The following is a 16,071-nucleotide window of genomic DNA, read 5'->3' as shown; positions in this document are numbered from 1 at the left end:
ATCCCTGACACTGCTCTGCTGTGACATCCACACAAGCAGCATCCATTGCCTGGAGAAGGGACCTCTGGTTTTGAGTCCGATGCTCATAGACCCTCCACCTCCATGCAGAAAAAAAACTGCACCCGAAAGTTGCACCTGAAAATTAAGCCGATCATCCAAGAGATCCATATTACAGTATATACCATGATGTTTTTCATGGTATTATGTGCCTGAACGATTTTGACAGTGGAGTGAACTATTGTGCAGGTGATGATGTACACAAGGAAATTATGCCAACATGTTCTGCAGAGAACAACCACTTGACTGAGAAGCAACAGTCAGTTTAGACCAGCAATATATATTCAATTGGTAATTGGGCTAACTGAAGGCAATTGTACCTAACCGTTTGCAAAGGTGTGCGAAATCATTTGAAATGTGTGCAAGCTGTAGGCAATTGTACTTGTCATGTGCAAGGATGTGCTAATACAATTGCAATTTGATTAAAGGAATGAGATATTCCAATCTGTTGTGAACAAGTGCCCAGTGGTTTGGAGGTTTGCACGTGTTGTTTTGAGAATGTCATTTCTGTTTCGTGAAATGAGCCAAAGCAATGGAGAAAAACTGTAATAGGCTAAGTAAACTGTAAACTTTTACATTAACAAGAATTAAAAGAATAATAGAGTGTTTAATGTCAGCAGGCTTAAATATTGAAGCAACAGTGTCTTTCCAGGTAGGAGTAAAAAAAAAGAAGCAGATGGCAACAGATCATCCAGAGTCCTCTCTGAAACCAAGGAAGTCCTCAAATCACTGCACTAGTTACCCATTTCAAAGGATTCATTTTAAAATCCTATTACTGGTCTTAAATGTCCTCGGGCTTAAATACATCTGTGATCTATTTGTATTATCAGACCCCTCCGGTCACCTAAGACAGCTTTATTCTGTGTTAAAGAGTTCCCAGTGTCAATCATTTTCTCGTTGCTGTTTTCCCAACCTGTGGAACTGAGATCTGCTTAAACTCTCAGTTCACATACATCAGGACTTGCTCTCTGCTGAAGCTTTCCAATAAATAAAATACACAACCATGTAAATCTTTTTTGTTGTCGTTGCTTGTTTTTCATATCTTTTAAAGGCAGTTTTGTAAGTATTTTATGTCTGTGTAATGCACTTGTCTAAGTGGTACATAAACATAAAAGTTTCTTGTGTAAAGGGAAACCCATTCATAAGTTTAAGGCTCTTTAAAGCTCAGAAGAAGCACCTTCTTGTAGACTTTGGTGAGTTCTCTTGTAGATTTCAAGAATATAGAGAAAAAGTGTATAATTGTACTGTTTCCTTATTTTAATTAGGCTTATAAATGGTCCATAGCACCAAAAATTTCAGCACAAATATATATATATTTTTTTATTTCACCTTTTTAATGCACTCAATATAAAAACACAGTTATGGTTATCAGACAGGTAGAGTTGCTGTTGACAAGGTAAAGACTGGTTTGTTAGAAAGAATGATGATGAATGATGAAGGTCTAAAGGCCAAAACCTGATTTTGGTTTGCGAGTAAGGAGCGTGCGATCATAACCAATATTGAGTTATGAACACTATAATGTTTTAAAAAGACAATACATTACTCAGAATTTTGTCACTCTTAAAATGAATGTAGCTTTGAACATAAAATGTTTACAATTAGTCAGCCTGATGGATGAGGGACCTGTCACAAAGAGATCTACATAAAACCAGAGAAAACAATAAAAACTAACTTCTGTGATTGAACAAACAACCGGTACAGAGATCCACAGCATGTTGAGCCTCTCACAGCACACAGAGTGAAAGTAGGAAGATATACTGCAGCGGCTGAAAGTTTCTGCACAGCATCGTACTGAACACATTATTTAAACTGAAGTCCATCGGCCAGTGGCTCGGTCTCGTCTCGACTCTGGTTGGGACTGACGGACGGAGCGTCCTCTTTGGAAAGCATGTTGTTTTTGCGGAGATGGCAGGCCTGCTGGTAAGGGGGGCAGATGGGCGGCTGAGTGGGGGGCGTATACTGGTACTGTTTATCAGTATCCAGCTGAAGAAAGAAGACATGCAGAGTGTGAAAAAGAAAACACATTTTTACATCAAATACAACAACATCACGTACACATTTCGTTGAACAGGAATCCGTAACATCCTTAATTCATCCTCAACTGACCCCTTCAAACTCCCCTGTAGTCAGAGGTCCTTTCATTTATCTGTTAATGTGAAATGTTTAATTCCACATTCAATTTAACTACTGGACACAACTTTGACAATTTACTAGACTGTAAAATGAATTTGAAATGCATTTTAATTGGGCAGCACGGTGGAACCGCAGAAATGCTTTAAGTGGAGACCTTAAAGGGCTTGTAAGTGTGAATGCTTATTTTTCAGCCCTGTCATACAAAGCGACCCGTTCAGTGTGCACCCTTCATTCCACCTAATGTCAGCTTAAATTAGGTGTTTTTAAGAGGTACAATTCTCTGAATATCATTGCAGGCAATCCCTCATTTTGCCTCTGAAAAGATCTTTATCTTTTAATTTAAATACAAAATCAGGGCTTCATCTCTACATCAACCCCCTGTAAATCCCTGTAATTTGAAAAATGTTTCTCCTTAACTGACATTTTTGTTTTTTACCTAAAATATTTAACAAATTAGATAAAAACATCAGTTCATTTATCAATTCATTATCACATGAAAATCCACACAACTACATAATTGGTCATGAGTAAACGAATGATACTAATAAGTAATAATAAAACAAAAATCATTTAAATTATTATAATATGTATTATTATTATAATTAAACACTTGCAATAACACAGAAACTGGAATAGCAACTGTTATAATATGAATGAAAGGAGTGAATCTTGCTCCATGTTCCAGCTGTTCAGTGTGAACATGCAGGTTAAAGCTGCATCTCCTCACCTGCAGAGGATAGGTTCTGTCTGAGTCAAAGGCACTGAGGTCACCACATGCCAGGAAGGGAACAATGACACGGTTTGGACCCTCTAACTGGTTAAAGTCCACATCTGATGGAGAGAGACCAGAACCCAGAGTTAGAAGTGGCATGAGTCTTTTGCCTCCGCGTCAGTTCCAATCCCCTTCCATGCTAACACACCTGAAAAAATGCTAATCACGTGCCATTTGACATGCAAATGCCAACATACACAGGAATTGCTTGAATAGTAGCTTGTCTCTTCGCTAGTGTAAACAGGTGTATCATTGTAAAATGCTGAATTTAACTACACAACAGCTGACAGAGACAGAAACAGAGACAACAGGCAATGCTTGTGTTCCTCACTGGTAGTCGAGGCTAATGCCGGTTGTTACTTCCGGCAGTATATATGCAGAAGAAGACCTAATATGGTAAAAGGGCTCATCGTTACCGTAGGAGTGATCCAGCAGAGGGTTGGACATGTTGGGGACGTAACCTTCAGGAGGAGAGTAATTCTGACAAACTACGAACGCCTCTGCACACACAGACAGAGATAGACAGATTTCATGTAGACATCATGGGTTTATGAAAAAGGAAAATTCCGTTTTTTTTACTTGTGTTTGTTCAACAGTGGCGGTGGCTCACCAATGCTGGAATTCCTGCTGCTGCGAGGCTTAGCGCAGGTCACACCACTGAAGAAGATCTTCAGCTGAGAGTACAGCAGTGTCACATCTTTACCTCTGAAGATCTGAGAAACAGAGCACAGGATGGGGTTAACAGTCTCCATTGAAAGGAGATATGATGTCCACAGCACACAATGCATGCACCACTGCACCAACCTGTTTCTCAGGCTACAGCCATGATAAACTTTTCGTTTGAAAATGCATCAACTCTGCCCCTGAGACACCAGGCGTCTACACTACTCTGAAATCTAAAATTGAGAAGTTTGGAAACGCTGCTGGGCCTGTTTAATTTTGAAAACTGGCTACACCAGTAACATCGACTACCAAAGCAACACTAGTGTCATTGAGTGTCTGCTATGACTCACAAAAGCCAGAAAAGCCCAAATCAGACACAGAAAGACTTTACAATTTTCTTAATTAGACATGACATTTCTGTGATGTCGTGAACGCGTAACAGCGGAGAATGTGTCTTAATGTGTGAAAAGAAAACTCAGAAAGTCTGGTCTCAATTCTCTGGACATCCTCTAGAGGTCCTGTCTTAAGAATGGCTAAATATATATCTAAACATAAAGCTAGCTAAAACATTAAATAAATAAGTTGAATAAAAGTTGGACTCACTTTAGCCACAAATGTTCCTCCAGGTTTCAGGACGTGAGTGGTGATATTCAGAGCCTGAAACACAAGCAGATGTCAGCAGGATGCCACACAAAGACAGGTTAATACAAACAAACCTCTATACTCACAGCCAATAGGAGCTGAGCCTGGATGTACTCATCAACATCGTGGAGACCCGTTACTGTGGAAGCACAAAGGAAATCATTCCTTAGAGTTTGATAACAACAACACAACAGGGAGACAGAGGAGACTTGAGACCAGGTGAGGACAAGTGGGAGGGTCGCACCGTCTGGGGCTCCGTCACACACCACGAGGTCGGCCGGCTGACCCTCAAAGTGACGGATTATCTCCTGAGCTGTCGACACCTGAGAGGAAGAGGCAAAACAGTTCATGTGGCAGTTCTGCAGTGAGTTTCCCCTTCTGTTTTACAAAGTGGGACATTTCAGAATTCAGACTTTCAAAAATGTTATTATGAATTTTTATCACATTCACTCTGAATCCATGTCCCTGCTTGAGCCAACAGAAACTCAAATCAATTTGCAACAAGTCAGACCACTGTTTCTCTTTTTGCTCCACTGCAGAATTTTAATTCTTTACTTTTTCTACTATGACAGAGTTTAAATATTTCAATTAAATTATACACTAAATTCTAAATGTTGCATCAAAGATCAACTCTTTTAATGTCTTGTTTATGCAAACTGAGGTAGTCTGTGAAAGTGCCCAAAACAGCTACATTCAATTAGCACAAAGTCTTTTTCAGACATGAAATCTGGAAAACATCTGGACAATGGGGTCTGGATAGTCTCCAGAGGTTGCCTTTCACTACGAAGAACACAGCAATCCTGGTGGAGGCAGGACGTAAAATAACGGAGACTCACAATGATGTTTTTGTTTACAGCACATCGACACCGGATTCTGCCCGCATCATCTAAAGCTCTCAAATCTCATTATGCACTGCACAGAGGGAATAATAGATTCCACAAAAAAAAAAAACTCCTGAATTTATCCAGAGGCGTGGTATGGGAGAACACAAATGTCCATGAGAAAAGCTATGGACTTTGTCAAAAAATTTGGTCCCAAAGAAATGAGCCCATGTGAGAAACAACATTCTCCAGAGGATTCAATGTGAGCAGTGGGAGTGTTTATACATTTTAACACGCAACCACGGCAAAATAAAAAAATAAAAAAAGATTACAGACATCTCAGGATGAAAAAGCAGTGCCACGCACAAAGAAGACGCCAACGAAGATGTCTAGTAAAATATTTGGTGATAGGGGCCCGGAGCCGGTGTGGAAATGGTCCATTTCCATGAAGAGCCAATAACAATGGCGACACATCATATTTCATTATGTTGCTGAAGTGGAAAATGACTGTCAGACTCATCTCCTCACCTTGGTGATGTCTCCCTGGATCTGAGTGACTCCTGAGAGAGGAGCCATGGCCTGCAGGTCAACCGCCACAATCTTCACCTCTTCATCCTTCTCCTCCCGACCTCTGAGTAGAAAAACAAGTACGTGTAATTTGGTTATTGTATTTTGTTAAGATCAATTTAATTTCATCAACTATTTCATTTTACTGTTTCATTCAAATCCATTCAACGAAATTGTCGGCACACAGAGGATTCCTGCCCAGGTTCTAAGGATGTTCATTTGGTAATAACCTGAGTTTCCGACTGAGGACCTGACTCCAGCTGCCAGGAGCTGCACACAGATCCACTGCTCTGTTCACGCCTGACGGAGAAAGAGACAAACAAAATTGATCAGACATTTGTTAAAAGAGAGCAGTACATACAAGGCAAGCAGGGACAGACACTTTTTGTCCGAGTCAACCCATGTTGGCCGCTTCATTTAGACATTGACAGCTGTCATTCTGGTTGGCACCGTTTGCTGGAACTCCAGTTTTGAGTACACCATAAACTTGACTAATAAGCAGTGGTGTATAAAGTACTTGAAAGCCATACTTGAGTATAAGTACAGATATCTTACTTGAAAGTGACTTCGGTAAAAGTAAAAAGTCACCCGTCAGAAAATGACTTGAGTAAAAAACTTAAATTGGCTCATATTAAATGAACTTAAGTATTAAAAGTATCTGGTGTTGAAATTTACTTAAGTATCAAAAGTAAAAGTACCAAAATAAAAAATGCAAAGTGCTTTTTATAGTCTATACAGACACAAAAATACCAAAAATGTTTCTCCTCAAGATTTATTTCAACTGAACAACAATATGCATATAATGTATAATTTTACAAATTTTTAACCCTAGATACTGAGGTTCAAATAGTAATGGACCAGTGCATCTGAACTTCTAGAGACAACGAAGAATTAACACAACAGAATAAACATGTGCCTCTTGTGTCTACCTAAGAACATTAATAAACCACAGTATAACCACTAAAACATTCTGTAAATATCACTAAACCTGGACCTTTCATCAGTAGCATGAGTGATACACAATGCCCCTTCTGATAACTCAGCAAAGGGAAACAAGTTCTAGGCACACAAAATATGACAGTTTCTCTTTTGTTAACAGCTGCACTTTGCTAGTACAGAGAAGAAAAACTCACTGGACACAGTCTCGTTTTGCTGCCAAATTTCAGACCGAATAATAAAGACTGAACTGAACCGAGCTCCTGCAGGAGCACCTGGATCATTATAAAGGGAATACATGGATGGGGAATGTGCTGGTGTTGATTAAGTCCCTCCTCTTTGTACACACATCGCTACTCCTCATTGGATGGTTTAGTGAGGTCCTCGGATCGGCCCCGCCAGAGTCGGTCACGGCCCTGGCGGAGCGCCGAGAAGACGATCAAACTGGACTCTAGAGGAAGTCAAACTCGTAACAGGGTTTCTGATGGTGAACCTGCGGAGGGATCATTACCGGTACAGCCTGCTTGCCCCCGGTCGACCAAGGCAGCCCGACCAACCTCCGGACGCTTGGGGTCTCGCATGAGGGGGGTCTCGCACCTCTGTTTTTCTCTGTCACATTCTTTTTATGATTTAGATTTCTTTAATGTGTGAAATTTAAGGTATTGTTAGCTTCCAGCTACTAGGAGCACTTGGATGTCAATTTGTAGAAGGAAGGATCACTGGGAATAGGACATATCACTTGTATCCTCTTTACTAAGAAAGTTTACCTATGTATTTTATTAAAGCCTGAGCCTGAGCCAAACTTTTGATGTCCACATCAGAGTTTTCAAGCAAACACAACAAAAACAAAGACATGTACTACAACCGTGACTGCAGCACATTTCACGCAAAAACATGTCACCTAAACATGTCTTATTTTGATAATCAATTATTATGAAATCCACGAAAATTGCATGCGTCTGTGTAAGATTTAATTTCTGAACATATAAGCAGCATTTTCAATCTTTTTGTGGGACCCTGGGTTCCAGGGGTCTGTACTGACAGCGGTACGGGAGGCAGCTGTGTGTTAGGAAAGGGATCTGTTGGTCTCTGGGTCTCACCTGTGAACAGGTTGAATTCGTTGTCAAGCTGCAGTAGCTTGAAGGCGCTCCTCGCCCTCCAGCCCTCCTCCTTGGCCAAACGGTAGTAAATGTCCCGCTTGTCTTTGGAGGAGCGACCCATCGTCACCTCCAACTGCTCTGACAGAAAACACACAACACCTGTTTCACACCTGCCTCCTTTCCTCCAGTGTCTTCTCTCCTAGGTCTTACAGCTATGACCTGATATATAATGTGAAACACCACTCTGCCATCTGAAGCATTTAGGGCTTCAGCTCATGATTGTACTAAAACCTGACTAATGTCTTATCTGTTTATATTTATTCAGATTTAATGTGAAAAATTTATAAAATAATAAACAGAAAGAAAAAGAGTAATAAACAATGATATTAAACGTTTTTTTTCCTGTAAAAAGTCATGTTATTACGACATAGAAACCTATCACGTTCTAACAACACACTTTAACTGTAATAAAAATATAACACTTCTCTTATTATAACGCGAAACTGATCATTACCTCCTTTGCTTGTTTTAAGGTTGTATGGATTAACCAACTCTAGTCTATATTTTACACAAACAAGCGATGGTTGCCTTAATTGTTTATTGGCCGAATTGAAGAACACACTTTTCTGAATGTAAGCATGTATTTAGTTTGGATTCAGTGAACACATGTCGTGCCTCAGGCTTATGAACTATGTCTTGGTTAAATGTTTCAACAGAGTTTGGTGTGGAGTGCACAAGAAACGAAAGATTCCATTGCTGTCTGAGCTTTTTGCCTGATGTTAGGTCAAGGCACGACTCTTAAAACAAAAACACATAAATACATACTTATAATAAACGTCACTGACCGAACAATAACATTATTTCTCATTTGCAGAGCCTGAAAGAGACATTTCCACTCACTGTTCACGTGCTGGCCTGGTGTTGATAATGGAAGGACCCGTAATGGAGGTGTTCCTGTTCCTTGCCTGTTCAAAATGACGCAAACACACGAATCCATCACTCGTGTTTATCTTTTTTTGAAATATTTCTCAAACATTAAGATGACACCAAGACTATCAGTGTATCTATATGTGTATTTTAAGCCGCAATTTCTTTCTATACATAACGTGGTGATATTTAGTTTCTCAGATTAGCCACACGGTATCGCTGAAAGTTTTACTATGTTTGTTATGTCTCCGTATTGAAGTGACAAGGGACACGCCAGAATCATTTAATTTGAAATGAAAATATTTGCAGACAAAAAAAAACGATAAACTCTATGATGATTGTTATATTTGAATACAAACACAAAAACATTTTTTAAATGTTACTTGATAGCTTTCTTTTTGTGGAATTTTTACACTTCACCTATATTTATTTAACAGACTTAGATTATGAAAGCAATATATAAATCAACAAATAATTTATGATGTAATGACAAACAGAATACTGAGTACTTAACCTTTACCAGCTGTAACATTTAAACAAATGCATCCATAGTTCATTAAATTATTTGTAACATTATTTGATATTATTGGGGAAAATACCTATTTGCATATTGACTCCTGTTAAAGTTAATACATCAGTAAATACTTACGTAACATGTTTATTATGTCGGAGTCAAGTATTTCTAAACTGTTTGTTTTATCACTGGTTGTTTCCACCAAAATCTACTGTTTACAAGATAATGACAGAGGTATATAGAATAAAAAGAAAGAAACTATCCAAAGTCTACTCAAGTCTAAACCCAATAATTGAGAGTACTTCCTGATTATTACATTTCAAAGATTGACAGATTATTTTAATGTCAATCTTGTCTGTATTTTTCCAGTTCTTTTTTATTTCAATCACAACATTAAGTTCTCCAGATCTTTGTATCTTCATCTTTTATCAGTTTCTCTCAAAGAAGTTGACATTTATTCTGAGGCTATCTGTGGTCATGTGGTTGGTGCAGAGAGTTTAGAGACTGAGAAGAGTGGAGACATCACACAGAAAATCAATTATATACAAAAGGTTTAATTTGACAAAATTCCATGAAAAAATACCTTTTCCCTGTCAAAATTTTACATTCAAAACATCAACAAACACATGAAATGAGAATAACTTCAAACCTTTAAACCTGACATGAGAACCCTCAAACCTGACCTAGACTTTATCCTCGTTCTGTAGCTCAAAAACCAAATAGAAAAACATTTAATAAAAAACTGAAGATAAATAAATAAACACATTATGAGGAATGTCTCAGTAAATAAATAAAAAAGCAAAAAATTTACAAAATATGTATATAAAAAACAAAACCTATATTTAAAATATAAAATAAACTGAGTATTTGCATTGACATTGCATTTACACCCCAAGACAAAGGATGCGAAAGAAGAAGGAGGATGTAATGTTTACAGGACATAAGTCAGACAAACTGACGGGGACACCCGACAGAGAGAACGAGACAGAGAAAAAGAAAATAGGTGATGGAACCTTGTGAAAAGTGTGAAAATAGTTTAACAGACAAATGTCTCCGCTGTGGCACTGACACGAAAAACACTTTAAACTTTCTAACTGTATTGATACCTGCTTGACTGAAATAAAACAAAGACAGAGAACACAATCAAATCTGTTTCGATGAAATCTTGCCCCCTTAAGCTTGAAGCTAACATGAAGAGCAGCAGGATGAGAAGACTGGGTCAGTATTATTTCTTTTAATCAGACATTTCCTGATGTATTTCACACTGCTGTTCTCGCCTGCTTCTGTTCAGACAGAGTAAACACGAAAGGATGTTTATTACATGAAGAAAATGTAAGTATATAAAAAAAAAAAAAAAAAAAAATCATATTTTGGTATCAAAATTGAGTCAACGAATCCCAGCCTTCCAGAGGCGCGTGCGTGTGTGATCAAGTATTCCACCACATCAGCAGGAGAGGACTGTTTGCCCAGTTCACCTCACACCTTGGTGGTGTGAAGTGAATGGACAGAAATATTTTTGGAAACGTTTTTGGGGAGATATGCTTGTTCTCTTACTTATAATAGACGACTGATGAGCCATGTGTGAGGCTACCACCAGCAGCTGGTTGTCTGGAAATGGAGGGGAAACCGCTCACCTATACAGGTAAATGTTACAACCAGCACCTCCTACACTTGAAAATGAACTAATTATGGGCTCTAGTTTAACAACCTAAGCAACCAAATAGAAAGAGTGCATTGAGCACATGTGAAAAATCCCTTTCAGCAAATTAACAACAGAAGAATAGGTGGCTGTTGTCATTTTACGGGGGTTATGAGCCACAACATTTCTTGTTCAGGACCTGCCTGGAAACTGCTGACAGCCAAATAATAGTCGAGCAAATAACCCCCTGAACTACCAACTGTTTGGATGGTTTGGTTCTGGCTGCTCACAATAGATTCATGTTTGCTGCACAAACATGACAGTTACATCAATCCTCTCACTTGGCAAAAAGCAAATAATCACGTTTTCCAAACTGTCAAACTATTCCTCAAAGACCGCTTTGGACTTGAGATGCAACAAATAATTAGGGCTGAAACAATAAAGTAAATTGATTGATTAGTCAATACAAAATGATCAGTCCCAATGTGGATGTGATTTATTATTGAGGTAAAGTTTCAAGCAAGAGTCAGCATCTCCCACAGGAGGAGTTTCTGCTTTACTTATATCAGTGCACAGTCCAATTTCAAAATTTGGACTCTTGACTCATTGTTAGGAAAATGTGTTCAGCATTTTTTTTTGAATATTTTATAGACTAATCAATCAATGGCTACAACATATCAGGTGTGTTTACCTTTGTCCTGTTGTTGCAATAAGACCCCACATTGTAGTTATAGTAATACTGTGTCAAGTTTTTTTCAGTGGAAAATAATCTGACTGAATTTTTCAGTGAACTCACATTCTAACCATGAAAACTCTTTGGAACACTTCCCTCACTATTCTGGACTTCAGAAGCAGCTTCTGAAGTCAAGGCACTCAAACAGCATCACTGGGTGGAAAAAAAGGATCTATAGCAGCTGCTTTGTAGTTTGATCAGGAGGGGGTGCTGTGGAGCAGCAAACAGTCAACTGGAACCTGAACTGAGACCATGAGTGCCTCCATCAATAAACAACACTTCCTTGGAGCAGCAACGCCACAATCACGAGGTAACTGAAACTGAAAACAGTAGTTGATAAGGTCCAAGTCACTCCCCTTGGAAGCGGCCCACTGACCAATCAGGAGCTTTGCTGGCTCAAGGAAGAGGATGTGGGAGATGAGGAGTCAGCTGTAATAGTGTGAAACGTGACGATGCCATCTGTCTGCTGACCATCGCTGCTGGTCACCCAGGGGTGGAGGAGGATCTGCTCCAGGGTTGGCCGGCTAGACGGTTGCTGGCTAAGACACCAGCCAATCAGCTGCTGGCACTCTGTGACAGAAAAACAAGGAGGTTAAGAAAAATAGCAGGAAACACACTGCAGAACTAAAGAAAAAACAAACAATAATTTGTACCATATAGTGTTTCGGTTAGTTATAGAGAATAGAAATAGTTACAGCCACGTACAGTTTCAATCTAAAACCAGAACCAGTCTAAGACTACGACTGACCTGTGGAGATTTTGCGTCTGAAGAAGATCTGTCCTCTCAAGATCTCCTCGTCCTGTTCGAAGGGGATATCCCCACACACCATATCGTACAGCAGCACGCCAAGAGACCACACGGTGGCCGAGCGGCCATGGTACCGGCGGAACCGGATCCACTCCGGAGGACTGTACACCCGTGTACCTGTAGGGAGGAGGAATCAGCTATTTCAGATAATATGAAACACATATTGTTTTCTACATTTCGACAATAAACAGGCCTGATAATGAGTGTTTATCAGGCATGTTATGGCAGAGCAGTTCAACACAATGATTAGGCCTGTCAGTCTAGATGATCAGACTCACCATCAAAGTCGGTGTAGGCGGTTTCTTTGAAGAGGGCCCCAGAGCCGAAGTCGATAAGTTTGATCTGTCCGGTTCTGAGGTCTACCAGGAGATTTTCATCCTTGATGTCTCGGTGGACGACACTGCAAGTGTAGCAGTGACGCACCGCCTCCAGCACCTGCAGGAAGAAGCCACGGGCCTCCGCCTCATCCAGCGCGCCACGCTCCGTGATGTAATCAAAAAGGTCCTGTGCTGACTCTGGACGCTCCATCACCATTAACCAGCCGTCAACCCGCTCCCACCAGTCCAGCAGATGCACCACACCGCCAAAGGCCCCACCCACTTTCTGCAACAGCACAATCTCCAGGGGAACCACAGCTCCACACTGAGAACATACAAGAAATAAACCATTTGTTTTCTCAATTCTTGGAATGCAATTTACAGTAGATAATCATAGTAGAAGTCACCAATTTCAAAGTGCTCTCAAAATGAGTAAAGATTATTCTAGTTCCTCTCTCAATTCACTGCAGGTAAAATCTGCCACTTGTCACTGATTCTTCTAATAATCTGTCTATTAAAGCCTAGACAGAGTTTTATTTAACATAAGCTTATTTTTCATTTTCAAGGACATTGAGTAGTATTGAGCAGCTCTGCTGGTTGATTATAAATACTAATTACTCAATCTAGAGCAGAGCTAGAGTTAAAATGTGTTCATCAAGAACTAATTTGTCTATGCAAATAGTTTAAACTGTGTCCATAGTGTTTACTGAACATTCAGGGAGATTAATAAAGGACGAACAACTAAGCTTTTTAAAGATTTACAGAAAATTACTATAAGACTGCTGATTTGTATATAACGACAAGTAAATCTCACCAAGGTGCCCCACTCTGTCACTCTGTCCCTGCACACATGTTTTACCGCCACCTGCATGGAAACACATAATTACTGCACAGCCTACATACAATTAAACACAACAGGGTAGAATTATGTTGCTATACAAAAACACAGAATAAACAGCAGCTGGAATACAATATGTGTTTGAACACTAACATGAAACTTTGGGATAGCTGCCTCCGTCTTTAAATTTGATAATTTATTTATGAATAAACATGGTTTCCCAATCACCTATTGGTATTCAAATTACTACTTCCTGCTCCCGAAGGGCTAAAAACCTAGGTGAAAAGGTATTTCAGTATGTGTAGACAGGAGAGATGAAGAGATCATCACTTTCTTTGTGAAAACAAAGACCACATGCCAGAGAGCATGCACGCCTCAAGCTGCTCAGCTGACAATGAAACAGGAAGTACAGGGAATTGGAACGGCCTTCAAAATAAAAGCACAACTTATAAAGAGATGACTAATTTGTATTAACAGCATCTATGATTTGAGATACATTAGTGGACTGAAGACAGATGTTACATGTTACAGTAACCTGTATAAAGCACATTCTTGGGGCTGACACTCCACTAATTGTTCGGCAGTTCAGTTTCAGTTAATATTCAGCATCTCCACACATATCCCAGTGATGATTATTAACACTTTACTGGCTACTGGTCAGAAAAATTATATGTGAGGGAAGCTCCATGATCTGATCTCACTATTTAACCATGTCCTGTACAAATTTGTGATGGGAATTCTTTATTCATCAACTATTCCTTCACAACTTATCCATAAAATAATAGATTAATTTACTTTGACAATAATTATTGGTTGCATTCTTAATACATATAAAGAATTATGCCGTGGTTGGACTAATAGCTTGTGTTTCCAGAGTCAATAATGATAATTTTTTTATGCTCGCAGAAAACTGAATATTTAAACATTTGACTAATGACTATATCGCTTGAAAATGTCGGCGCTAGTTTTATTTTGATGGCTGAAGCCGGATATGCGGCCGCACTCCTTCGTGTGAACCTGACGCTGTGAACCTCGGCCATGTGCCGGGACCAAAACAAAGCGGCTCCCCGGTCTTACCGGCAGCCCGTCGGCCAGGCGGACAGCAGAGTAGACGGTTCCGAACCCTCCGGTACCGAGCACCGAGTCCAGCCTGTACAGCTTCTCGAATGGCTGCTTCTCCGCTTTGGCTACAAAACACAGAAAATAAATTAGGATGAATCAGATTGTTCAGTTGTGGAGCCGCTGCGGAGTGTTGCACGTGAATGTGTAACCCCTCAAATCCAGTGTCTGCCTTGTGTTCAGCAGAGGAACCAAACACATCGATTAGAGGGGTTACACATTCAGGTGCAACACTTACACACGTTTAAAAAGAAATACTGAAGAACACATCATTCACCAACACGAGTCCATGTCCTCAGATGACTCCCGCTGTTATTGTGTCGTTTAAACATGGCGACCATCAGCCCTTCAGTTAAATAAAGACTAACATAAGCAACCGTTTTAACAAACGTTATTTAACAGATTGCACATTATCTTAAGACCCCCGGCTTTCAAAACGGCCCCACGCGGTGTTATTTAAAGGTCACCCACCAACATCGAACACTGCACTGAAAATGTGTTCATTTAAGAGTTGTTATCATATCTCTGGAGAAAATATCAATGATACACAATGCAAGCTGTTCTACAGTAAAGACGTGACACTTCACATGTTATCGGCTGAACTGATTTGAGCAAACGTGTGTTTTCAGCTAATTACCTTGAAGAAATGCCCATTAGCGGAATAATAAAGACGAGAAAATGGCGCTTGATTTGCCACTGCGTGTGTTATGTGACCCGTCTGATACTGTGGCCTGGTTCTGACTGGAACCCGGTAGCAGTACACGTCTAGTGAGGTACGGTAAAAGTCATGAGATCGTAGAAACACGGGAGAGCACGGTGCACCACGCGGCTGGTGTCGTGGTTCACATCGTTACCTTGCTGCAGGTGGAGCTTCGCCGGCAGATCCATGCTGTGGGAGAGGGAGAGCAGCATCGTGCCCCTGACCTCTGCAACTCTAATGAAAACACACTCGGGAAATATCCGCGTGATGATCCACGGAGCACAGCGGAGCCGCCACGCCCTTCTCACGGGCGGAACGGGACAACGGCGCGGTTTAAATCCACCGAGAGTTCGTCCATTTCGGGGTGAACAAAAGACAAGCCGCTGTATGGTCACTGATCCACAGGGGCGCGCAACTCAACTGCCGCGCTCCGCCGCCGCTGCACATGTTTACAATCACCACACAAATCCTTCCGCCAGACATCAAATAACACCACAGAGCCGGTTGCTGCATTCTGACACCCGCGCGTCCCGGCTTATGTCGACGTGTAGAAAAGTAACGGGTTCTACTGAAGTTTAAACCGGCGAGCCGTAAATAACGGGAAAACACGCGGGCTAGTTTTTCGTAGTAGCACAGGCGGAGGGATTCAGAGAGGGTCACTCTGGTTGTGCTGAGGTAAAGGAGATGACTATATATATCCTTGATATTATTATTAGTAGTAGTAGTATTAGTATTAGTCTATTGTAGTTGTAGTTTTTTTATTATTACTACTATAGTAATTGTAT

The 16,071-nt window shown here is 40.2% G+C and overlaps 2 protein-coding genes across 4 annotated transcripts; both read right to left on the bottom strand.

Annotated features, from left to right (window-relative positions):
- Positions 1–1,362: 1,362 nt before the first annotated feature.
- ftsj1 (FtsJ RNA 2'-O-methyltransferase 1) lies at positions 1,363–8,642 on the bottom strand. 3 transcript variants are annotated; one of them, XM_053426362.1, is made up of 11 exons: positions 8,592–8,642; positions 7,692–7,824; positions 5,886–5,955; positions 5,617–5,719; positions 4,512–4,590; positions 4,354–4,406; positions 4,229–4,282; positions 3,573–3,675; positions 3,379–3,462; positions 2,918–3,021; positions 1,363–2,040 (listed from the first exon to the last, which is right to left on the bottom strand). In XM_053426362.1, the coding sequence occupies exons 2-11, from the start codon at positions 7,810–7,812 to the stop codon at positions 1,858–1,860; spliced, it is 954 nt and encodes a 317-aa protein (XP_053282337.1). In that variant the 5' UTR covers positions 7,813–7,824; positions 8,592–8,642; the 3' UTR covers positions 1,363–1,857. The 3 variants fall into 3 exon arrangements, with proteins under 3 accessions (XP_053282337.1, XP_053282336.1, XP_053282338.1); XM_053426361.1 differs by having other exon boundaries at positions 7,692–7,829; positions 8,592–8,636; XM_053426363.1 differs by having other exon boundaries at positions 8,537–8,616.
- A 1,024-nt stretch (positions 8,643–9,666) lies between these two features.
- On the bottom strand, positions 9,667–15,690 carry LOC128444464 (serine/threonine-protein kinase pim-3). Its single transcript, XM_053426968.1, has 6 exons — positions 15,441–15,690; positions 14,545–14,654; positions 13,444–13,494; positions 12,591–12,954; positions 12,253–12,429; positions 9,667–12,074 (listed from the first exon to the last, which is right to left on the bottom strand). Exons 1-6 carry the CDS (start codon positions 15,496–15,498, stop codon positions 11,884–11,886), a joined length of 951 nt encoding a protein of 316 aa, XP_053282943.1. The 5' UTR covers positions 15,499–15,690; the 3' UTR covers positions 9,667–11,883.
- Positions 15,691–16,071: the final 381 nt, after the last annotated feature.

Source organism: Pleuronectes platessa, chromosome 7 (assembly GCF_947347685.1).
Source record: "Pleuronectes platessa chromosome 7, fPlePla1.1, whole genome shotgun sequence".
NCBI classification, from domain to species: Eukaryota; Metazoa; Chordata; class Actinopteri; order Pleuronectiformes; family Pleuronectidae; genus Pleuronectes; species Pleuronectes platessa.
Note: the sequence above shows the minus strand (reverse complement) of the source record. Positions and strands in the feature narration are given on the sequence as shown.